Source organism: Leptidea sinapis, chromosome 30, assembly GCF_905404315.1.
Source record: "Leptidea sinapis chromosome 30, ilLepSina1.1, whole genome shotgun sequence".
Lineage (NCBI taxonomy): Eukaryota > Metazoa > Arthropoda > Insecta > Lepidoptera > Pieridae > Leptidea > Leptidea sinapis.
The window spans coordinates 1,827,785-1,853,157 of NC_066294.1; the positions used below are offsets into that span (position 1 = coordinate 1,827,785).

Genomic DNA, 25,373 nt, shown 5'->3' on the forward strand with positions numbered 1-25,373 from the left:
TCGCCAAGGCTGTCCAAGGAAACTTCTGCCAGCCAGCCATTCCGCCACTGCACAGGGATGATGACTCGCTGGCCCATGACGCGAAGAGAAAGCTGATCTCCTGGGCTCCCTCTTCGCGTTCAACTCGACTCTGGATGACCAAGGTGCACCACCACCGCATATTCCGCGGTGCGATTCTTATATGCCGGAGGTAAAAATCCGGCATGGTGCCGTGCTTAAGGCGCTTCTCACCTTGGACATTCACAAATCGAGCGGGCCCGATGGCATTATCCCGATAGTGCTGCGGACATGTGCTCCGGAACTGGCGCCGGTCCTTACCCGTCTTTTCCGGCTCTCCTACTCATCAGGCGTAGTCCCGAAATTATGGAAGGCGGCTTTAGTGCACCCGATCCCTAAGAAAGGTGTACGCTCAGATCCGTCCAACTACCGCCCCATTGCCGTTATCTCCATTTTCTCCAAAGTAATGGAGTCGATCATCAACCGCCAGCTCTTGGGATACCTAGAGGGGCACCAGCTGATCAGCGACTGCCAGTACGGTTTCCGTCAGGGTCGCTCAGCTGGTGATCTTCTTGCGTACCTCACCCATAAATGGGCGCAAGCGGTTCAGTCGAAGGGAGAGGCGTTGGCGGTGAGTTTGGACATAGCGAAGGCCTTTGATCGGGTGTGGCATAAAGCGCTTATAGCGAAACTGCCATCCTATGGGCTTCCCGAGAAGTTGTGCAAATGGGTCACTAGCTTTTTGGCTGATCGGAGCATCAAGGTTGTTATCAACGGTGCATGCTCCGACTTAAAACCCATAAACTCTGGTGTCCCGCAAGGCTGTGTGTTATCCCCTACGCTGTTTCTTCTGCATATCGATGATATGCTGCAAATCAGCAATATTCATTGCTATGCGGACGACAGCTCGGGGTATGCTTCCTACACCGGCCGTGCCAACATGTCCCGGGATAGCGTCGACGAGAACCGGATCAAACTTGTGTCTGAAATCGAGACTATGCTTTGCAAAGTCTCGGAATGGGGCCGACAAAATTTAGTCCAATTCAACCCCAAGAAGACACAAGTTTGTGCGTTCACCACTAAAAAGTCTCCCTCTGTCGTATCCCCTCGACTCGAGATCACTCCTCTAACTGCCGCAGCCTGTATTGGCATACTTGGCGTCGATATATCGAGCGACGTTCAGTTCCGTGGTCACTTGGAAGAGAAGGCCAAACTGGCCTCTAAAAAGCTTGGTGTACTCAGTAAGGCGAGACAGTACTTCACTAAAAGCCACCGCCTGCAACTTTATAAGGCGCAAATTCGGCCTCACATGGTTTTACTGTTCTCACCTCTGGGCGGGTGCTCCCCAGTACCAGCTTCTTCCATTTGAGCGCATTCAACGAAGAGCGGCTCGAATCATCGACGATCAAGTCATCTCCGATCGGCTTGATTCTCTAGCATTGCGTAGAGATGTGGGTTCTCTCTGCATCTTCTACCGCATTTATCACGGGGAGTGCTCAGAGGAGCTGTTTGGGTTGATTCCAGCGGCCGAATTCCACCATTGGACATTACGTGCAAAGTACCATCCGCATCACGTAGACGTCTGGCATTCCACAACCGCGCGTTTTCTTCGAAATTTCTTGCCTCGCACAGCCACTTTGTGGAATCAACTACCGGCAGCGGTCTTCCCGAACAGATACGACTTAGGGACCTTCAAGAAAAAATACTCCCACCTTAAAGGCCGGCAACGCCTTTCTTGACACACCTGTTGTTGCGGATGTCCATGGGCGGTTGCCTCACCTCTCCCCATCCCGTGAGCCTCTTGCCCGTTTGCCCCCTCTCATATAAAAAAAAAAGATTTAGTTCTGCAGCATATGTGGTTAAAAAGATTAGACAATTAACTGACATAGATAGGCTGCGACTAGTATACTTTAGTTATTTCCAAAGTATTACGTCCTGTGGTATATTGCTATGGGGCAACGCTGCCGATATTTATACAATATTTGTACTTCAGAAGAGGGCTATTCGCGCTATTTATAACCAAGGTCCTAAAGAATCAGAGCAAAATTCAAAGAGATTAACATCTTGACTGTGGCTTCTCAATATATTCTTGATAATGTAATGTATGTTCATAGGCACATAAGTGAATTTGCCAGAAACTGTCATAACCATAATGTTAACACCAGGAACAGACATAAACTTATGATGCGTACTACTCGGCTAAGTCATGTTAGTAGTCTTTTGTGGGGCGATGTATATGATTTTACAACAAGATCCCAGAAAATGTTCAAAACAAAAGTATTACGTTATTCAAAAGAATTGTTAAAAAACGTTTGTGTGGTTTACCACAGGTTACTATAACATAAATGACTTTCTTAATGATACCACAGATTGGGAATGGAGTGACCGCCCTCAGGCTATTAAATAATAAATTTAATTGTACAATATTACTTTGTAAACATAATTATACGATGAAAAAAAAAGCCCGCTGAGTTTGTTGCGCCCATTCTTCTCAGGTCTGAGGCGTTCATTTTGGAATGGGTTGTAGTTTTTGACTTTCAATAAGTGATGTCACATCCTATTTTGAATAAAAATATTTGAATTTGAATTTGAAAAAATGAGGCCAAAACGTAATATCCACAATTCACGAATTTTGCACAAATGAATGGTGGTTCATTGTTTTGTAAGAATTTGTATACAGCACAATACCAAAGAATATATAATAGTACAATTACGGATGTCTCACTCCTCAAAATCAATGTCAAATGAGACCAGTTAAATTAGTTAGTATTCGACAAATTTATTTACCAAAAACTAACTAAAACAACTAATCGACCATAGCTTAATGCATGTTAGTAATTGATCAACTGATAATGTTAATTTTTTTTATAATTATTTTGCCAACAGTGTTTTTGAAAATTACATTATAACACTCGAAATAAGGGATTGCTTGTAACTAATTCTAGTAGGTTTAGATACATAATAGCTTTAAGGGTGAATGTCTTTTATAATAAAGTCCCAGCCACTATTTAGGCATTATCTATAAATAAATTTAAATGTTTTTTTACAAAATGGCTCTTTTGTAAATCCTATTACTCCATACCTGAATATCTATGTGATCAAACAGTCTGGGACTAGATTATGATTATTTTATAGCAATAGCAATGACAGTACAATATTGTATATTTCATTAAAAACAGCGCAAAAAAAGAATTGGTTGAGTTTTTTGCGTCTCTTCTTCTCTCTCAGAGTGCAATTTGTTTCCGAAGCGGTATTGGTGTCTAGTATATTAGAAATGACATCAAAAAGAATTGTAAAGGAATTAATTTTGAGAAAATAAATGCCTTTATGTCCTTTATTTGATCAACTGTAATGTTCATTTTGTATATAATTTTATTTTTTTGTCCAACAGAGTTTCCAAAATCTACTTGTGACTAATTCAGTTGGAATTGGTTAGTTGATACTACTTGCTCAAAATTTGATTGTTCTCACCATGATTCTAATATAGCTTCAATCATTATTCGCAGGTGTGTTTAGCCTGGGAAAGGTTCTCAACTTCTTCCCCGTGGGAGGTGAGCGGGAGTGCCAGCCCAGCGGGTACTCCCAGTCCAGAGCTGGCATCTGCCTCAACCCATACGACTGTCGGCAGCGAGAGGGTAGCGCGGCGGGAGACTGTGCACATGGTCTCGGAGTGTGCTGCGTGTGTGAGTATACCAACATAACGAGAGATGATCTATTTGAATGTATTATTTGTGGTACTGTCAAGCACCACATCACAATTTCACAATTCAATTACAGGGTGAACCTAGTGTAGTTGTCCATAAAAATAATTACAATAATGTGTCAGTTTAATAGGTACAATTTAAAAGTTTAGTCATATCGATTATAGCTACTAGTCACAAAATAATAATAATAAATAGGTACTAGTCACATAACTTCAAATGTCAAAACCAGTTTAAATACATATAATAAATTACTAACTAAATTGTAATAAACATATTATGATAAAAAAAAATTAACAAGTCAATATAATTTTTTCTTAATATTTAAACAATTTCTAAAATACAAGAGACCGCCTTTGTGAACTCAGTTAAAGTACAGGTGAACAGATCCGTTACTCGAAGCTATTCTAGTTTGGTTAAGTCGTCCTTCTTCCCCGACAGTACCATGGGAAGGTACTTGGCAGGAGGAACTTCCCTTCTTGTTTCCTATTTGCTGTACCCCAGGATGAATAAAGTTGGATACAGCAACGGATTTAGATTATAGAACGGATTATAGGACGTGCATTTACACGGCGACGAGTGGCTGAATACGAGTGAAGTGTTTCTGTAGCAAGTCGTATCGATACGCTGACGGAACAGACGTCGTCTCCTGATTATCTGACGATAGAGCAGCGGACTCGTGAAGTGAGCAAGAAATGTCTTCAAAGTAACTAACTAAACTAACGTCAACCCAACCGTGTTCACAAATCTAATAATAATAATATTGACACACTCTTACACAAATTATCTTGCCTCAAACTAGGCATAGTCTGTACTAGCCTAGGTACAAGACAACGATATATTTAATACAATATACTTACTTAAACATACATAAATACAGATAAACATCCATGACTTGGAAACAAACAGCAATATTCATCATATAAATGATTGCACCTACCGGGATTCGAACCCGGGACCTCTAACTTAGTAGTCAGGGTCACTAATCATTCGGCTATATCGGTCGTCTATTCTATAAGTATGATAGATTTACGATGCTCACAATATAAGTAGTGTAGGGATTCACTCACAATTAATTACGTTATTTAAGGGGCTCGTTAAGTATTGATGGAATAACTAATGTTTACTTCACAGTCTGTTATCGGGGCGATTAGGCTACTGTATAACTTTTACAATATAGAAATTATTTCACTTATCAAATTCAAGTGAAACTAACCAAACGGATTGCGATTAGTAAAGCGAGAGTGTTTATTTACTCCTTAAAATATTGCCAGAATATAATATGAGTATTAAATAATGCGGAAAACGTCGAGATTTTATTCCAAAAGTATGTATATTTTCATTGCCTAGTTAATATTCACCACTCAGACCAGCGCAGTACACTCTTTTTAGGGTTCAATAGCCAAATGGCAAAAAAAGGAACCCTTATAGATTCGTCATGTCTGTCATGTCTGTCCGTCGGTATGTCACAACCACTTTTTTCCGAAACTATAAGAACTATACTGTTGAAACATGGTGATGTATTCCGTGAACCGCATTAAGATTCACACAAAAATAGAAAAAAAAAAAACTAATCGTAACTTCTAAAATAAGAGAATGAATAATCTAAAAAAAATATATGATGTACATCCATGCAAACCTCCACCGAAAATTGGTTTGAACGAGATCTCGTAGAAGTTTTTTGTAATTCGTCATAGATCGTAAACCGCAATTAACCTTTCATTTAATCAACTCAAATATTATAATAATAATTAAATAACTTTTATATTATGTTACTTGCTGCTACAGAACCCTTCATGGGCGAGTCCTACTCGGACTTCGCCGCATTTAAAAGAATTAAAGAATGTTTAAGATATTGTTGTTATGAAAATAAGGGACGAGACGAGCAGGACGTTAAGCTGATGGTAATTGATACACCCTGCCCATTACAATGCAGTGCCGCTCAGGATTCTTGAAATACCCCAACAATTCTTAGCGGCACTACAACTGCGCTCGTCACCTTGAGACATAAGATGTTAAGTCTCATTTGCCCAGTAATTTCACTAGCTACGGCGCCCTTCAGACCGAAACAAAGTAATGCTTACACATTACTGCTTTACGGCAGAAATAGGCGCCGTTGTGGTACCCATAATCTAGCCGGCATCCTGTGCAAAGGAGCCTCCCACTGTTTTTCTCATTAATAGCGAAATACAATAAATTGGAGAAAACCTTTTGATTCTGGAGAAATAACGATTCGGTATAATAAGTAATATCAGTTGAATAGTTTTCCTAAGCCACTTAACCGATTTGTCACTCGTGTTTTCACTATTTTCATGACCTCATTCCACACAATAGGACGCTACAAATGAATACAGAATATACTTAACCAGAATGTGCTTCTATTTGGTGCGACCTGCGGTACGGAACCCACTTTCATCTTTTGTTTCCAATATATCTGTGGCTCACACACGATTACTTATTGTCTCTTAAAATCGACATTTTGATTTATCTACTATTGTTTCATATTTTACAGTTCATTGAGTGAAGTATGTATGTAAGGTAACTCAACAAGTTCAGAAACGTGTTATCCTTGATTTGCCTTAGCTTCTGAAAAATGTATCAAAAGTATAATTATTTTAGCACATATAAAATTGCAATTCATGGTAACAAATGGAGATTAAAAAAAGATGGCATTTAGGCTTTCGTCAATAACTCAAAAACTTTTGATATTTAAGGGTTTAGAATTGCGTTGAATTAAAATTATTAATAAGAGATAGAGTCAAAACTTTGGATAATAGTCTTCTAAATTTAAGAAGAACTTGAAACACAATAATATTTATTTGTTTAAAATATTATATTACTAGTGTCTGAGTTATTTATTTAAAATAACACTATTTTTACGACTAGTTGCCAGATTAAATCGTGTCCAATGTTTTGCCTACAAATCAATTACAATACAAAATAAAAAGCGGCCAAGTGCTAGTCGGACTCGCCCATCAAGGGTTCCGTAGAAGCAAGTAACATAATAAATAGGTTCTTGTAGTTCGTTGTGGCTTTATATTTGAGTTGATTGAATCAAAGGTAAATTGAGGTTTACAATTTATTACGAATTAAAAAAAACTACTTACTAGAATTCGTTCAAAATAATTTTTGGTATAAGTTTGCATGGTAATATACATCTATACTTATTACGTATATCATATATTTCTTTTTGTTTTCTCATTCTCGTATTTAAAAAGTTACAGGTGGGGAGACACACATTTTACCACTTTGGAAGTGTCTCTCGCGCAACTGATTCATTTTAGATGATAATACAACACACGTATGGATTTGATGAAAAAAATAATTTGAGTTTCAGTTCTAAGTAACTCCGTAATTTATAGTTATTTTTTATTTTTGTGTCAAAATCTTAATGCGGTTTACAGAATACACCTATTAATCAAGTTTCAACAGTATAGTTCTTATAGTTTCGGAATAAAGTGGCAGTGACATATGGACGGACAGGCAGACAGACATGACGAATCCATAAAGTTACAGAACCCTAAAAAGCATCAGTATGTATATTACTGATATTTTTTTGACAGACACAATCGATTAAAGTAAGAAAGAGATAGTGATCTGCTACTTGAATAAATAAAACATCTAAATATTGCTGTATGAAAGTGAAATTCAGTTATTATGCTGGAATGTGCGTAATGACTATTAATATATAGACAGCGCGTGGCGTGGAACTCATTATGTCTATAGAAGACTTGTTGAAAGCTATTAGCATTACCAATATAAGTGTTGTCTCCGAAATATAAAACGATTCTAATTTATAGCGCGGCGATGAAACATACAGGTGTCTGCCAAGTAGATAAACTCCTCTTTAACAGGTCATTGTATGTAGGAGAAGTGAAAAAAGTGGGAAAAATCCTACTAGCGTAGGGTCTTGTTCCCATTCGGTGTACTTTCAGAGTTAATCCCGCGTTAGCACGCAGTCTATTGTCAGTGAAGGCCACTGTCTGGATACCAGTAAGAATTTCGCGCATTACTCGAGATCCATGCCGAAGCATACCTTTGTATATTTTTATTGAATAAATAATTAACACAACTCTTTAATCATCAGTAGCATTACTAATGATCATCATTATTCTTATCCCACCGACCAATTTATTATGCATATTATGCTTGATATTCATGATGAAATATTTATATGCGAGACATACTATATTCCATTTCAACATGCGATTCATATGCTCTACGAACAGATCTATGATGTGGTGTTTGTTCAGTTTTTGGAATTCATATTTTTTCTGCGGGAAGTAGTTTATCAAGAACGCATTATTATTATAATCTAGTGTCTCTGCAAGTTGAAATAACAAAGCTCTTACAAGACACATTGGTTACTTGTAAGTCCGTCTGTTTGTCAAGACTATAAGTAATAAATAATTAAACTTATATTTAAAGATTTACGGCACTTAAAGCCTTATACTCTTTATTATGGCATTTCGTAAGTTGACCGAAATTTAATACAATAGAGTTACCAATAACGAAACGGTAAGATAGCTTGTGTTTGTAACTGTCAAACTTTGTCTATTAAAATTCAAATATTTTTATTCAAAATAGGATTCAAAATCACTTATTGAACGTCAAAAACTATCACCCATTAAAAATAGACTGCCTCAGACCTGAGAAGAACCGGCGCAAAAAACTCAGCGGGCTTTTTTTATATAAAACTATGGATCACGATATAATATCGTACTATAAACATTTTTAATTAATGAGCCCGAGGGTGTTCGCTTCATTCCAATTCTGTGGTATGATTAAGAAAATCGTTTATGCTATAGTAACCTTTACCACACAAACGTTTTTAACAATTCATTTAAACTTTGTAACATTTAAACGTTTAATACATTTTCTGGAATCATATTGTAGAAGCATATACATCGCCCAATACAAGACTTACTATGTCGACTTAGCCGAGTAGTAGATATAACAAGTTTATGTTTGCTCCTCGTTATATTATTATTATTATATTATGATTGTCACACTTTCTAGCAAATTCCTCAATGTGCTTATGAAGATATTATGGAACATAATCACAAATATATTGAGAAGCAAAAGTCAAAATGTTTATATCTTTAAACTTTTCTCTGAATGATTCTTTAGAAGCAAGGTGCAAGGAGCAAGGAGCATTGCGCGAATAGCCCTCTTCTGCAGCTCAAAGATGGTATTAATATCGGCCGCACTGCCCCATAACAATATATCATAGGACATAATACTATGAAAATAACTAAAGTATATTAGTAGCGCCGTATCTATGTCAGTTTTCAGTCTAATTTTTTTAAGCCGCATATGCTGCAGAACTAAGCATATTCACTAATCCTTCAATATGGGGGCCCATTGCAAATTTAAAATCAAGAGTAATGCCAAGAAATATAATAGATTCCACTGGTTTTACCACCTCTCCGTTTAATAAAATAATATCCGGACGACCGAGCCTTCCTAGGATTTTTAAGAAGAAAACTTGAACAAAAGAAAACTAATACAATATCTGGATTCGAACCGGGGTCTTCTGCTTTGCGGATCACCCAATGTCCCATTTGAGATATTATAGTCTTGTATGTTAGAAATTTATCTTTGTATTATAATGTTATTGTAGCTGTTTCTCATTAAAACATGGATAAAACTCCATTTTTTAAAATTGAACCTAGGTAGATCGATTTCTTGCCCCTGAAACACAGGTAGTATATTAAATTTTATGTAAATCGATGGAGCCGTTTCCGAGATTCAGATTATATATATACAAGAATCGCTCGTTTAAAGGTCTAAGATTCGCATCTACATATTTGACATTTTGCTCGATGTATTTAGTTTTATGAATATTTACCAATATATATATGCAAATAGTACTATAAAAACCCATACTTATTGTGCCGCTTCGAGACGCACGTAACAATTTATATTATACTTGACATGAAGTATTTCTTATTTCTTCAGTAGGGATCCCGTGGTAACCGAGTCAGACTTTATCAGTTGCTTGTCAAGCGTTGTGATGACATATTGAGTCAGTTGGGAAAACGATAACGGCATCACTGTGACATTTTTTTAATCTGGTTCTAATTAAATAAATTAAAATGACAATGATTCCAGTCGAGGTAACGTGCGGTGGAGTTGTCCAGAACAATCTGACCTACTTCAAGTCGCCCGGGTTTCCGGACCTGTGGAATGAAGAGAAAGACTGCAACATCAGGATTGAGAAGACGCACGCAGGCATCATGCAGTTGAGGATCGACTTCGTACACTTTACTATTGTAAGTTTTAGATTACAAATTAAACCATTTGTCTTCGTTTGTGAATGGCTTCATCGCTTGGTGTTGCATAGATTATTTTTCCGAGTTTACCACAAAGGACTGTTCAATATAATCCCCATCAGATAATGATGGGTGTGTGGTATTCCTCCATAGTGAGGTCGTTTTTTATGAAAATGAGAGACGAGACGAGCCGGACGTTCATCTGATGGTAATTAATATACCCTGTCCATTACAATTAAGTGCCCAAAGACCCACAAATTCTGAGCGGCACTACAACTGCGCTCATCACCTTGAGACATTATATGTTAAGTCTCATTTGCCCACTAATTTCACTAGCTACGGCGCCCTTCAGACCGAAACACAGTAATCCTTACACATTACTGCTTCATGGGAGAAATAGGCGCCGTTGTGGTACCCATAATCTACCCGGCATCCTGTGCAAAGGAGCCTCCCACTGGATTTCAAATATCTTTGTTCAACATACTACCAAACTATGAAATAAATTTCGTTCCGCAGTGTTTCCAGGAGGATACGTCGTGGAAACCTACAGAACACCTACCTACAAGACCAGCAATTCTCCAGAGATTCCTCTGGTATTGCAAGTGACTATGGATGGTGGTGATCACTTATCATCCATAGAGATCGACACGCTCGTTTGTTCTTCTTATCCTGAACATAAAAAGCAAATACTTAGTAATTCACCTTCGCACAACACGCCACAAGTTACGTTATCATCTGCACCATGTGATGGGAAGTATCCGCCACAGTGCGGTTTTCAAGGAGCTTTCTTCCTCGCACTACGAAGCTGTGGAATGAGCTTCCTTGTGCGGTGCTTCCGGGACGATACGACATGGGTACCTTCAAGAAAAGCGCGTACACCTTCCTTAAAGGCCGGCAACGCTCCAGTGATTCCTCTGGTGTTGCAAGAGAGTGTGGGCGGCGGTGATCACTTAACACCAGGTGACCCGTACGCTCGTTTGTCCTCCTATTCCATAAAAAAAAATGGATGTCACATAAGTGAGCGCCCAGTGTCTTCCATCGCCAGAGGAATTACGGAACTTATACTAGAGCTTACATTACTAAATATTGCCAAAAATAAAAAGAAAAATGCTTTTATGTAGGTATTTAAATATAAAATAATGCTTACTGTGTTTACAATACTAATAATGTTATGGAAATTTCCAATAATGGTGGAAGCATTCCCACATTGGCTAGCTACGATAATCTGTTGGCCGAAGTAAAGATTGGGACCCCAGTAGTATTAGTGAGAACTTCGTAGAACTGAAAATTTTTTAATGATGTTATATTTGCCCCTTCGTCTCATATCGTCGTAATACCATACCTGTAAAATTACGATCCCAATGAATAAATATTGTACGGCTTGTTACTCCTAACAGGACTTACAGATGCCTTTCTTTTATATGACGACACCAATTAAATAGTTGAGACTTAAAAGCATATGATCAGACCATACAAAAAACAAGTCTTACAATTTATATTTGTGGTATTATCTTCCAGGGTCAGCCCAATAGAATCACTGGCAAGTGTGACGAAGACGCCATGATCCTCGGGGAAGGAGCCAATAACTTTACACTGTGTGGCCAGAATCATAACCAACATAGTAGGTTTTACTTATTAATAGAATATAGAGTATTTATTTATGATTATGAATTTCTCCTTCTTTGTAGTTTCGCTTCTGCAAGAACCACTGAGGACTGACTTACAATACTAATTTTCTTCACATACAACATACCATTCTAACTATTTTATTATTGTGAAAAAAAAAATACGGGTTGCACTCCGGGACTGCCGGCAGAAGTGAAATTTGAACATTAACGTTGTGCGTTTTTAATATTTTGGAATGGCGAGGGAATAATTTTTTACGAATTCTTTATCAGTATAAAAGTACTAGCATATTTATGTGGTTAAATACAATATTCATATATCGCGCTATCGTAAAAAAAATGAGAATTAATATTACATAAAAAATTAACACTTCAGGACTATTATAATAATTATTTTACATTTAAAAGTTTATCTCTCAGAAAAATCAACTTTCATCCATAATAAACTGTAAAAATATTTCACAACGATCCCCCGACCTCGCGGTTTTTCGGCTTCGCAATCACAATGATTCAACCACTGGTCCAATGACCGTATAAGTTGATATAGCCGAACTATAACTAGTTAGAAATATAAATCTTACACCCATAATTTCAACAACTGTCTTACGAATTTTGGATCGTGTTCTGACGCGAAATTAACATTTTATACACATCCTAAGAAAAGTGCTCAACGCCGCTACAGAAGTATTCACTTACAAAATTGGCAGAATTCACAACCCATCAATTTGAATAAGAATTACATTAAACTTCTAGTGTACTACACGTTGCCCAGCGCTGCTGAGATCAGAGAGGCAGACGAGCTCCCTCGATCCAGGTCTGTTCCGCTGGTGATGCGCATGCGCGGCGCTGACATGCCCAGGCTCTGGCTGCTTCGTATAGCGCAGATACCACTCGCCAATACCGCGCCGCACGACTGCTTGCAGTATTACACAGAAAACAACGGTATGCCTGATTTTATAATGTTCCGTTTATAGACCTGTAATTTATTTATTTACATACATACTACCACAAGGTTAAGCCCTTAATAACAAAACACAAAAGCAGGCCCATGCCATTCTAGATCTAGAAGTTGTATGGCATGCCCTGTATCTATATACTGGTGCTAACCAACAGTACGATTGGCAAAGAGTCTTAGCAGGAATCTTCATTTCTTGCGTTAAAATTTTTAGTTTCCCAATACGACATGACGAATCACCGACGCCTCTATACCCACTATGTGCAAGGCAATCACTGCAATTCTATTTTCTTTAACACCCAATTACATAATTGTGGTTTAATATTAACTTCGAAAAAGTATGTTAAATGGTAGGAAATTATTGATTGTTCTATCATATTAAACACGTTTCAAATATGACTTGGATTATGATAATTTTGAACTCTTGAATCTGTAGGTTTATTAATGCGACTTTCTGATATAGCCACGTAAAGTAGATAAATATTTCTTGGTGCTTTTCAATATTAGAAAGCCCTCTCCGTACAAACCATTTTATGTTTTAACCTTTTCGTCTCATTTCAAGCGAAACAAGCCTATAATTTATATTTCACGTTTTCGAAAGCATGATTAAGTTATAAGTATTTTGCTGTTGAAGAAATTAATCTAATATTGCATTTAATTATTGAAGGTTGTTCATGCAATGAAGAGTAATAGCGTAGTCTACACCGGACCGTGTTTTACGGGTACGGATTGGATTAGGATCGGACGTTGTGCGAAAGCACTCTAAGTCAGAACTATTACAGATTCATTCACTTTTAGTTTAGCAGTAGCAAAATGTGTGATTGATTGAAATAATTGACAGGTACCATCAGAACGTTCAACTACGCGTCGAATGGTCGCCATCTCGCAAATCAGGACTACAGATCGTGCGTTCGTAGAAACACAGGATATTGTTCAGTTCGATACACACCATGTGACAGAAGATCGTTTAGAATTGGGCCTGGAGCTGGCGGAGAGAGCGGTGGAACGCAGCAAATGGGTAAATTGGAATAACCTTTAGTATACCTAGTCTTGACATAAATACTGAAACAAAGAAAATTTTTTTTATTGTAAAAAGCTTTTATTACTTTTACACTGTGTTAGTTTAATACATAAATATAAAAGAATTTAAAATATTCGAAACTTATTATTATACAGCTTATTCGAAGTGGTCTCCATTGGCTGTACAGTCCTCTTAACGTTTAGGCCAGTTATCAATAGAAGCACGCACTCTTTCCATGAGAAAATTCTTCACTGCCAATCGTACGGATTGTTTTAGGGACTCCAAATTTTCATACCGTTTAGAGCAAGCCGTACTCTCTAAAACTGACCATAAATCATAATCCAGCGGATTAAGATTGGGACTAGACGGCGGCCAGACTTCACCTCTGATGAAGTACTAAACGTTCGTTTCCAACCAAGATTGCGTAGACTGAGCTTTATGGCCCGGCACCGAGTCTTGCTGGAAGGACCATTGTTGGTTATTGAACATGGTGTTGTTAAAGGGCTTCTCTACCTTCTCAAGACTGGTATCTTGATACACTTGTGCCGATGTTTTGATACCTTTTTCACAAAAGTATGGCTCAGTCACTCCTTCATAGCTAATACCCCACCAAACCATCACTGAAGTCGGATAGTGCCCACGTTGCACTCTGTCGACTAATTGGGAAGCTTCCTTAGAGCTTTGAGCATAAATAAGGTGATTTTGTTTGTTAAAATGTTGCTTAATTGTAAAAAAATTCTCATCCGTAAACAAATTTTTTCTGTGACCTCCCTTTGCGTACCGCTTCAGTAGTTTTTCGATTTTACCACCCTATTATTTTTTAAATTATCAGTTAAGAAATGAAAAATAAGTCTCTTATAGGCTGCAAGTCCTAAGTTATCTTTTAAAATACGCGACATGGTTCTAGGTGCTTTATTCATCTCCCGCGATAAAATCTTTTACTTTCGGACAGGTTTTTTTCGAATTCTTTCCCTTACTGCTTTGACCACCTTTTCGTACGAACACTACGTGGACGGCCCGATCTTTTTCTGCCACAAAGGTCTCATTGTACCTATTAATAGCACGGTACACAAATTTTACTTATACCAAGCGTATGGAGAGTTTTAAAAATTGCATTTATCTACCTACTTTGTGCTGTAATGCAATTACAGCGATTCGGTTCTCTTTATCACCATTCTCCATCACCCCATTTTAATATCAAAAAATATTGTACATAGTTTTGCGCCAAAATGAGAAAATTCAATAACCAATCATATAAAAATGACAGATTCCAAATTTAAATGTAATATTTTGTTAATTTTAATTGTAACTGTATTTATATGTACGGATAAGGTGAGTTACCGTCGTTAAATTTGTTGGGACAGAAAAGTCAACGAATCAACGATACTTACGATTTTTTTCTTAAATAAGAGAAATTGACTGAAGACGGAATATTGGGAACGGCCGTAAGCCGTGATTACCGCAGCCATTATGTTGATGCAATGTTGATAATATTTAATATTATTTTAGATCAAATACAAGCAGAAGGAATGATGCCGGTGAATGACATTCAAAATGAAGATGAAGGTTCTGGTGCTGAGCCTCAGATTATACAACCTTCCTCTACGACGCAGGCTCCGGGCGCTCTGAACTCGGTATAACATTTTGGCCATAAAATTAAATTTTCAGTTAAATGGTACAATATTGCTTTTTAAGTTATATGCATAAACACAGATGTCTGAGTACTTCCAAATATATTCCTGAATTATAAGGCAAATGGTCAGAAAGATCTTGTAAATTGTCTGGAATAGATCATCCGCTACTTACGTTGCTTTTTGACAATGTGTCAATGTGTGTGTAATAATCTATATTTATAGCTATAATGTTACTTTCCTAATATAGTCAATAGGTGATTATTTTAAATTATAGTAAAAAGTAGTAATAATTGATATTTGGTTTCGTTACACAAAAGAAATAAGAGAAATAAGAAACTCAGTCATTTTGTATTGCCTTGTAAGGCGAAGGAATAAAAGCATGCATATAATTATGATTAGCTTATAATATGTTAATAATAGCTTTATGAGATATAATTGCGGTTCATGGAATATTAATATAAGAACTAAGGAGCTTTTTTAGCATAATCCTCATCCCATACGAATTCAAACATATTCAAAAAAAATTAAATACCATTACTGAATTAATTTTTTTCCGCCGTCTTCAGTAACACTGTTACAAAGTTTAACAATAAACAGCTAATTACTTTTGCTTTTAGGATAAATTTACTCCTCTTCTAACTTGTCCAGGTAATTTATCGAGAATACCTCTATCAGCTAGGTAAACTTTGGTACCCAATACGGACCCCTGTAGCACCCCGCTATACTAACATAACACATACATAGATATGGAACTACATGTTCCCGTCTTGGCTGTGGGGTCAGAGTCGCGCGCTGGCGTGGGGTCGCTGGTCGCCGTACACGCAGAACATTCCAGAAGAAGCGTTCCCCTACTACGGCTACGGGATGTATGGAGGGTTCCCGTTGCGTGGCCATGGTCGACAGAGGTGCGGCGATAGGGTAACCATACCTTGCGAGAATGAATATTTTATATCGGTAAGTTTATTTTGTACAAATATTCAAAATTTTTAGGGTTCTGTAGCCAAATGGCAAAAAAGGTACCCATATGGATTCGTTATGTCTGTCTATCTGTCCATCCGTATGTCACAGCCACTTTTTTTCCGAAATTATAAGAACTATACTGTTGAAACTTGTTAAATATATGTATTCTGTGAACCGCATTAAGATTTTTACACAAAAAAAAAACAATAAATTTTGGGGCTTCCTCATACTTAGAACAGAAACTTTGTTTTGTTTTAACTTGCTTGTTTATAGTTACAATTACCAGCTTAATTATCGAACGTAACTCGATCACAGAACAAAAACCTATGGTATGAGGACCGGTAGATGGTTTCTAAAATTAGGTACAGAACAACAGTTACTAATCAAGTAAAACTTATAATACCAAACTTTTCCACCTTCATGTTTTCTATAATTTATGTAGTCAATCTACTTTCAAACCATCTCAACGATAAAATAATGGAAACAAAAACGATGTAAAAACCTTATGTGGATAACAGGTAGGGTGATATTTAAACGCCATTGTGCTGTTTAATATTAAATTCTCTTCGGTTGCAAAACGAACTTTCTGGGATATTTTTTTCGTTATTGAAAGTCTTGCCTGTGAGTCGAGCGTCACGGTTGTTATTATTTTTTGTTGGCTTTTCTCTTTATCTTAAGACAGTTATAACGTTCTAAGACCAGTGAATGCCGTATCTTAGTAAGTAACCAGTGAGAATATCTTCGGCTCCTTTACCTTTAAAAATATTCCTACTACAATTAGCCTTTTCAGGTTATCTTTCAGTCGGCGAGCCATTAAATAGGCAAGCAAATGGAAAACAAAATCGTAGTGAAACAAAAACGATATTTTATTTTCTATTAAAGAAATCAGGTTCTTTTATCATAAACGTAAACTAATTTAATCTATGTGTTAATTTTAGAACTCCATGTTTGGAGCCGGAGTATGCGACCCTCATCACTGCGGGAACAACTTCTGTCCCGGTGTCAGTCCGGCCGACTGTCACATCGAAACCTCCATCACACCTTTCGCAGTGTCAGTTCACTTCGGTCCCCCCACCATCAAGGAGAACCCTGAAGAGAACATCGGAATGTGTTTACGGTATCAACAGATCTCGTGTAATTCCTGAGAAATAGCATTTATTGTTGAAAACCATTAATAATAATATTATAGTAATAATATTGACACACAAATTATCTTATCCCAAACTGTTACAGTGCGTAAAAACTTATTTTTACATCATCTCGAAAAATAAGAAAAATAAAGTCACGTATTAATTTGCGTAACAGACATTGAAAGATAATTATTAATTGAAATGGTCGACTGCTACATATATCATTTCCTCTGTTATAATATATTGCTTAATATGTATCTGAATTTTAATTGCAAGAACGTAATTTGTTAAAGGTACGTACGTACGTAAGTGTTTTATAAGTTTTCTATTGCCAAAATTTAGCTTTAGTTATTATTTAATAAGGCGTTGAAACAAACATAATATGTAATTATGCCAAACATTTTGGTGACAGCCAATGCTATAAGGAATACAAATACAATGTATGTGAAAGTTTGTTATTTTTCTTACTTAAATTTGTGCATACAAACAGCTGAACGGATGTGTGGTTAAAGATAGCATATTATCCATACAATAGAAGTTCATGCAAAGTCATTTTAGTAAGACAATATTTTCACCAGATTACGTCAATATTACCATATTACTAGTAGATGGAATTACTGTTTCAAAATATTTCTTTCATCTTAATATTTAAGTTAATCATGCAACATTAACATTGTTTCATCAAAAAGCTCATGTTTGATACATGAGTATAATATTTGATAATCATACGTATTTTGTTTGCTTTTTAATAAGTCAAGACTTTTTATGGTTAAGTATATGTAATGTTACACCTATATATTATAGTAGTATCATTGTTATAGTAGCATTACGGTGGTAACACTGACATTAATATAGACTGCGAAATGTGTTGCACCAATCGTATGCCTTGGTATAGTTAATGTTAAAACTTTTGACAGATCGCTATTTATTTATTTTTCATTTACATTAGCTATATTCTGACGAAGATTGAAAATTGTCAAATGGTTAATTTTTGCTTTACCTTATATATGTCGCAGGTATATTGTCAAAACCGTGCTATTACAATTTCACTAGTGATATTATAATTAAACGGTAGATTGTCAATCAACTTCATTTCTTACAATTTAACCGCCTGATTTTAGTGACATTGTAATGTCACGGGTTACTATCTATAGTGATATTGTAAGGTTAGTGTTATTGTAATTTTATAATTTATTATATTTTGATAATTTTACTGGTCGTTAGTTTATGAGGCCGTCTCTGAATGGTCTGTTTATTGTATTTATGTGTGTACATTACGATATCACTAAAACCAGGCCCTTGTAAGTTATGAAGTTGATTGAGAATCTAAGCTTAATTATAATATCACTAGTGAAATTGTAATATCAAGACTGTGATAATATACCTACGACATAACGCAGTTGTTGCAAACTATCGCTCGCAGTCATCTTATCATCGACAAAGCCATTCGAAGAACCTGGTAGGCATCAATAGAAAAATAAAATACTTCATGCTGACCCATATTCTATTATTATCACTCGGCGCAGATTTGGCCTCATAATAACACAAACACTATTATTTAATTATCATTTAAATACTGTATGTAAGAATAGTGTTTGTTTGGTCAATGCGTTGTCACAATGATCTGTTTTGTATTGGTATTATCATTAATATGTGTTTTTATAACAATAAGATGTTATTGCAGATAAAAGTTTTAATGTTTTTTAAGCTATCCTTTAGATGAGGCAGACGTAGTTCAGGAAACTGCAACTTATAGGTACAATGCTATTAAATACGATTAAAATTGTAAATATTAGATCTATAAGAATAATTTATTGTTATTAAATTTATTTATTTGTACATAGCAATAGAGTTATAAATGAAACAAAACATACTGGAATTAAATTATTACTAAATGTGTTTTTATTTTTTTCCTTTCAACCTAGTCAGTTCCTATGCGTGATGTCTACTACTGACATAAAGGCATTAAATAATAATGTTATGCAATATATAATTTCATGCATAGCTGACTGTATTTATTATTCATTAGATGCCAACTGACGAATAAGATCCTTAACCTTAGGAATTCTTGTACAAAGGTTTCCTAAGTAACATAAATTAGCACTAAATTCCACTCCTAGGGCAATATACAAAGTTAGAATCTAAGAAAATTTTACACTCCTGCTTTTGGTTGGATATAAATAAAAAATAATCGTGTGTCGGAGTTTTTAAAAAAATTACTGCAAAGAAAGTGGTTTAGGGGTTGAAAGTTTTCGTTCGTTTCTTTTGAAGGCACCACGTCGCAAAATATTGTCGATGCTTAAGCCTGCCGTAGAATTAAGATACCATTAGTGGCTTTACTAACTCGGCATAGTAATTCGGCGTGAAGTAGTGGCCTAGTGCCGCTATGTTTTGCATAGGTTAGTATCGAGGACCGGAGCCCCTCCCCCCGTCCCTCCACTAGAATATGTCAGCGGTTCTTTAAGAGATTTTACCCCAGGAGGGTACGGGCTCTGCAACAGTCGGAAAATCTCTGCCCGAGCAATAATGATTTATATTTATTAGTGTGGGGGAACGGCACACAAGATGGTGGAAATTTGTAGTGTGTTGTGGAATTCGGCGGCAAGAATCAGGTGAAATAGCTCCTCGTAACACCCTCCGTGATAAATGCGGTGGAAGATACACAATGAAGCGACGTCTCTACGTAACGCCAAGCCATTCACAGAGCACTGGTTCATTCGCGACAACTCGAGCAGCTCTGCGTTGCACGTGGTCAAATGGTTTGAGCTGATCTGGGGTGCGCCATACTAGAAAGAGATAACAGAAATACTTCATTCTATTGTCGTGCATTTATAACGCCCAGCTTATGCGAACACAATTCGGTTTTGACTTCCAAATTTGCAATAGCTCGAGTATTCAAGACCCAGTATTCAGAAACTAGGCGACGTATTAAGGGAACTGTTGTCGAAGAGCGGTCTTTTCGGGGTTAAATTGGACAAGGTTCATTTCACCCTATTCTGTGACCTTTTCAAGAGAGGAATCGATAGAAGACACAAGTTTCATCCGGCACTGGACGATATCCCGAGCGAGACTTGCATGGCCCGTGTACATGGCATGTCCAGTATTGTCATCTGCATAGCATGCACGTTGGAGGCGTCCAAGATATGATTGATAAGCAGAAGAAACAGTGTAGGAGATAGCACACAGCCTTGGAGAGCTTCGCTTTCACGGGCTTCTGCTGAAACTCTCGCGAAGCTCAAATAATGGAAGTCTTGACAGAAGCGCCTTGTGTCATACATGATCAAAGGCCTTCGCTTTATCCAGACTAACTGCCAGGCCTTACTTTTCCCACCCCTTCCTATGGATAGCCCCCGCCCATCTACGTGTTAACCAGAAAATCATCTGCTAACCGACTATAGCGAAAGCCGTACTGTCGGACGTTGATCAACTGATGATCCTAGATACACCATAACCTGGCGGTTAATTATTCTTTGTAGTTTTTTGGAGATCAGGGAGGTAATAACAATAGGCCTGTAGTTTGCCGGAACCGAACTGTCTCCTTTTTATGATCTGATTCTCGTTTTTTTATGGTTTGATCCGGGTCGTCTCCTTCCCGCAAATGTGTGTCGCCTCCGAATATATATCGCCGATATTATAGCCGATATTATCGCCGATATATATCTCCGAATATATATCGCCTCCCTCGACCATATTTTAGGGAAGGGAACGACCCGCCCCACGTCGCCACCACAAGCAGAGGCATTTAAGCGAGCATGACGATGCCTGTCACGAGAAATCTACCGAATAACAAAACAATGTTTATCTACATATTATGCAATACTTACTAAATGCCTCTAAAAAAAATGTTTATCTGACTTTGATTCCATTGCAATGCTGCAAAAGAGCATGACCTGAAGCAGTAAGCCGCTTCTATGACATAATAATTTTTTAAGAGAATGTTCGTTCATTTCTTGTAAGTCCAGACATTATTATTTTAAGTAAATAACACTCCAATTTAGGTTGATTTCAAAAATAAAATATTACCCTTTTACGTTTACTTAGGTAAATTGAAGGGTTGAATGGTTGAAGAATATCCACTTAATTAATACTTATTTAACAATGGACACTTGACTAACTTTTTCTGAGCAGTCATTTAAATTTAATATAAAAATATCAATATTAACAGTAACGTTACGATGTTATTAACTTTAACTTAAACCTATTAACTTTTAAAAATACTTACTTCTACTCGACATAGTTTTAGAATGAATTTGTTAGTAAATCTTTGTTTATTCAAATTCAAATATTTTTATTCAAAATAGGATATAATATTACTTATTACTTACTTACCAGTGGGAAGCTTCTTTGCACAGGAAGCCGGCTAGATTATGGATACCACAACGGCGCCTATTTCTGCCGTGAAGCAGTAATGTTTAAGCATTACTGTGTTTCGGTCTGAAGGGCGCCGTAGCTAGTGAAATTACTGGGCAAATGAGGCTTAAAATCTTATGTCTCAAGGTGACGAGCTCAATTGTAGTGCCGCTCAGAATGTTTGGGTTTTTTGAGAATCCTGAGCGGCACTGCATTGTAATGGGCATGGCGTATCTATTACCATCAGCTGAACGTCCTGCTCGTCTCGTCCCTTATTATCATAAAAAAATATATATATTGAAAGTCAAAAACTACTACCCATTCCAAAGAGTATGCCTCACCTAAGAAGAACGGGCGCAACAAACTCAGTCATCGTTTTTTTTAAATTGGTTATTGGTTACTATGTAAAATCGTACAACAAATTAATAATAATTAACTATAGGAATAATTAACAAATATATCATAATAATATAAATTAATTAAGACGGTTACCAACTAAGCACTCACGTATTCCTGAAGAGCTAGGAGCATTGTTAGATTTTTTTGCTATTTCCTTTGTCGGAAACGCTGACGATATAACCTCATATTTTGAGCCAAGTTGGTATTTCACTTCCTAGAATAAAAAAAAAACATTCTATTTTACAAATAATGATATTATAGAGTTAGTTAAATTAATATAATTCATTATAAAATACAAAACACTACACTTAAAGGTCAAAAGTATTATTAGGTTCTTGATTTTTTAATTTGATGTTTGTTCAGTTCTCGTTTTGATGAAAGAGTAATGTTTTTTAATTAATTAATATCACTTGTACATTTTGTTCACTCATTAAATAAAATAATTGAAAATAAAAAAATTAAGGTTAAATTATTAATACCAATATGATATTGTTATTGCAAATGAACGAATAAGTATGGGCTCGAACCCTTTGCCTGTCCTAACAATGGACGAAGAAACGAAAAACCGGATGGTACAGAAACGTAACGGACTCTCGTTGCATTGTCGTCCAGTTACCTCGTAGTCGCGCCTCAAGAAGATTTACATCAAAAGCAGATGTATCTTGCTCAGATTGAATTATTGTATTGTTTATAGATAGTATGCAATGTTGCGGTGTTTCACTCTTCCAATTTCCCTATTAAATTGTCGACGTAATGTTAAATATAAACGCAATAAGAGTAAAAAAAAAAAAGAATGATATAATATTTATATATATATTTACAGTTATGTAATTGAATAATTTCCAACATCAATTAAGATGCAAGTTGCAAATGAATAGTCGACATTGACTTGATATTTCACTTTTTAACTTTAACTATACCTAGGCATACGATGGTGCAACAAATTACGCAGTCTATGTTAAAGTCAGCGTTACCGACGTAATACTACTATAACAATAATACTACTACATATGTAGATGTAATATAACATATAGGTACCACAAAAAGTCTTGACGAATTAAAAAGCAACACAAAACACGCATAATTATCAATTATTATATTGATACATGAGCTTTTTGATGAAGCAGTGTTAATGTTGCATGATTAATTTAAATATTAAGATGAAAGAAATATTTCGAAACAGTAATTCCATCTACTATTATACGGTGCCATTGACGTGATATGGTGAAAATATTGTCTCACTAAAATGACTGGACTTCTATTGTATGGATAATATGCTATCTTTAACCACATCCGTTCAGCTGTTTGTATGCACAAATTTAAGTAAGAAAAATAACAAACTTTCACATACATTGTATTTGTAGGCTTTATTGCACTGACTGTCACTAAACTATGTTTGTTTCAACGCCTTATTAAATAATAACTAAAGCTAATTGTGTAGTCTTTGCAGCCTTCACGGCCCACGTCCTATGTCGCTGTAAAAGCCTTCAGGGCTAACCGCATAGAGGAGGTTTTTAGTCGGTAGGGGGTGTCCGCTTGCGCGGACACTCGAGTCCGACATATTACGCCCCGTTACACTCCTCACCAAATAATGTGATTCGGGATCTGGATTTATCAGGAAATAAAACCTTGCTCCATTCTGCATGTGTCGTACAATTTTGGCAAAATATTAGCCTTGCAAATCAGTTCATGGGCACCTTGCCCATGAAGTAACAACAGACAGTCCATACTCACATTTGTAACATCTTCAATATTGTTTTTGATATTATTGACATTCAATTCCGTAAATCGTCGTTGGGTTCAGTACATCGTTTTCTTGCTGATACCGGTCTTCCTTTCAATGAACCAGTTTCTTGAAATCTAGTCCAGGTTCTCTGAACAATTCTCCAAACCCTTCTGACACATAACATTGAGTACAGCCTTCTTGTCACTATATTACCAGCTATAATTTTCTTGCCTGTCTTAATAAGATATTAAATTTCTCATGAATAAGCAATCTATACAATTTTCCTATAATCGATTCATTTAAATAACAAAAAACTCTTTTTTATTTATTTATAGAAAAATATCTTTACAAGCTGGGGATCAAATGCTCTAATCGAATCGAGTTTAAGATAACTCTGAAATTTTCAAATTTGGAATATTTTATTTTACTTCCCCATACTCTTTGTTACGATAATAGGTAAATAATACACATGTTTCTAATTAATTGAATGCATATAAAACCTCTTTTGTTTAAGATTTAGATAGTTGTACAGAAAGTTTTGGGTGCCCGTTTTATTTGCAAATGGGTTTATATTTTAATTGATTCTCTGGATCTTGTGTTACGACATAGCAACAAAATAGCCAAATCTTAATTGAACACAAAGTATATTATCCTCTAAGAAATCCAATTAGAAACAGTACCTTCACTAAGCTGCAATATAATTAAATATATTTCGAACATTACCCCAGAATACCTTACCCAGGAGTAGTTTCTAAAGTAACGTAATGAAGTTAACGAAACTGTCAAACCTCGCAATAAACCTGCGGAGCAGTCACTCCAAGTTTCGCTTAGAAGAACTTGTAACACTAATGTGCACTGAGCTCCCGGAACATAGGAAGAAAGTTAAAGATAATATCAATTATAGTTATAGGAATCTCGATAATCTCTTTATCTTCAATATATTAGGTTTGAAGTTATCGTATTTACTAACCTTTTAGTGTATTTAATAAGCTATTATCGACGGATCCTGCTGCAGATAATTTTTATGGGAATAAGTGACGCAATATCCAGATGTTAAGTTCCACCTAATTTCGTGCGGGATCATTCTGCCAAGACTATGACAGCATAGTTTGATAAATAATTTGATGACTTTAAGACAATGGAAGAAGTATCGTTATTTTTTTTATATATAAAACTTGAACCACAGAAACTCATTTACAACTCCAGAGGTTTCAAAGAAGAGTAGCGAATTTTTTATGCAGATTACGTATAAGAAAAATTCCTTCAAAACGACACTGTGGAGGCCACGCCACAGCCAAATGGTGATGTTAACGTTTTAATATGTGGATTCCACAATCTAATGCAATGGAGAATTTTGTAGCAGGCATCAGATCAAACAGCTCTTTGAAATAATCCACTTGATAAATGAGGAAGAAGATACGCATTATTTAGATCTCTATTCAACGCCAAGCAATCGAGCCATTGACAGAGAGTTCCACGCATATAATAATAATTTGGGAACTTTTTTGTTTTGTCTAATGTGACTCTTTCAAGATGTGGAGATTAAGATGATGTAGTGATAGATATTGAAGGAAATGGGTTCATTGAGTCATGCGAGGAA

At 36.3% G+C, this 25,373-nt stretch overlaps 1 protein-coding gene across 2 annotated transcripts in view; it reads left to right on the plus strand.

Annotated features, from left to right (window-relative positions):
* LOC126973879 (uncharacterized) overlaps nucleotides 1–19,197 on the plus strand; it is a 55,465-nt gene extending 36,268 nt beyond the window's left edge. The window contains exons 2-9 of one of the 2 annotated variants that reach the window (XM_050821237.1): nucleotides 3,504–3,680; nucleotides 9,813–9,973; nucleotides 11,492–11,594; nucleotides 12,352–12,540; nucleotides 13,395–13,571; nucleotides 15,084–15,208; nucleotides 15,953–16,162; nucleotides 17,107–19,197. In XM_050821237.1, coding sequence (XP_050677194.1) covers nucleotides 3,504–3,680; nucleotides 9,813–9,973; nucleotides 11,492–11,594; nucleotides 12,352–12,540; nucleotides 13,395–13,571; nucleotides 15,084–15,208; nucleotides 15,953–16,162; nucleotides 17,107–17,313 — 1,349 coding nt within the window. In that variant the 3' untranslated portion in view covers nucleotides 17,314–19,197. The remainder of the gene's footprint in view (nucleotides 1–3,503; nucleotides 3,681–9,812; nucleotides 9,974–11,491; nucleotides 11,595–12,351; nucleotides 12,541–13,394; nucleotides 13,572–15,083; nucleotides 15,209–15,952; nucleotides 16,163–17,106) is intronic. The other variant, XM_050821238.1, reaches the window with a different exon arrangement.
* Nucleotides 19,198–25,373: the final 6,176 nt, after the last annotated feature.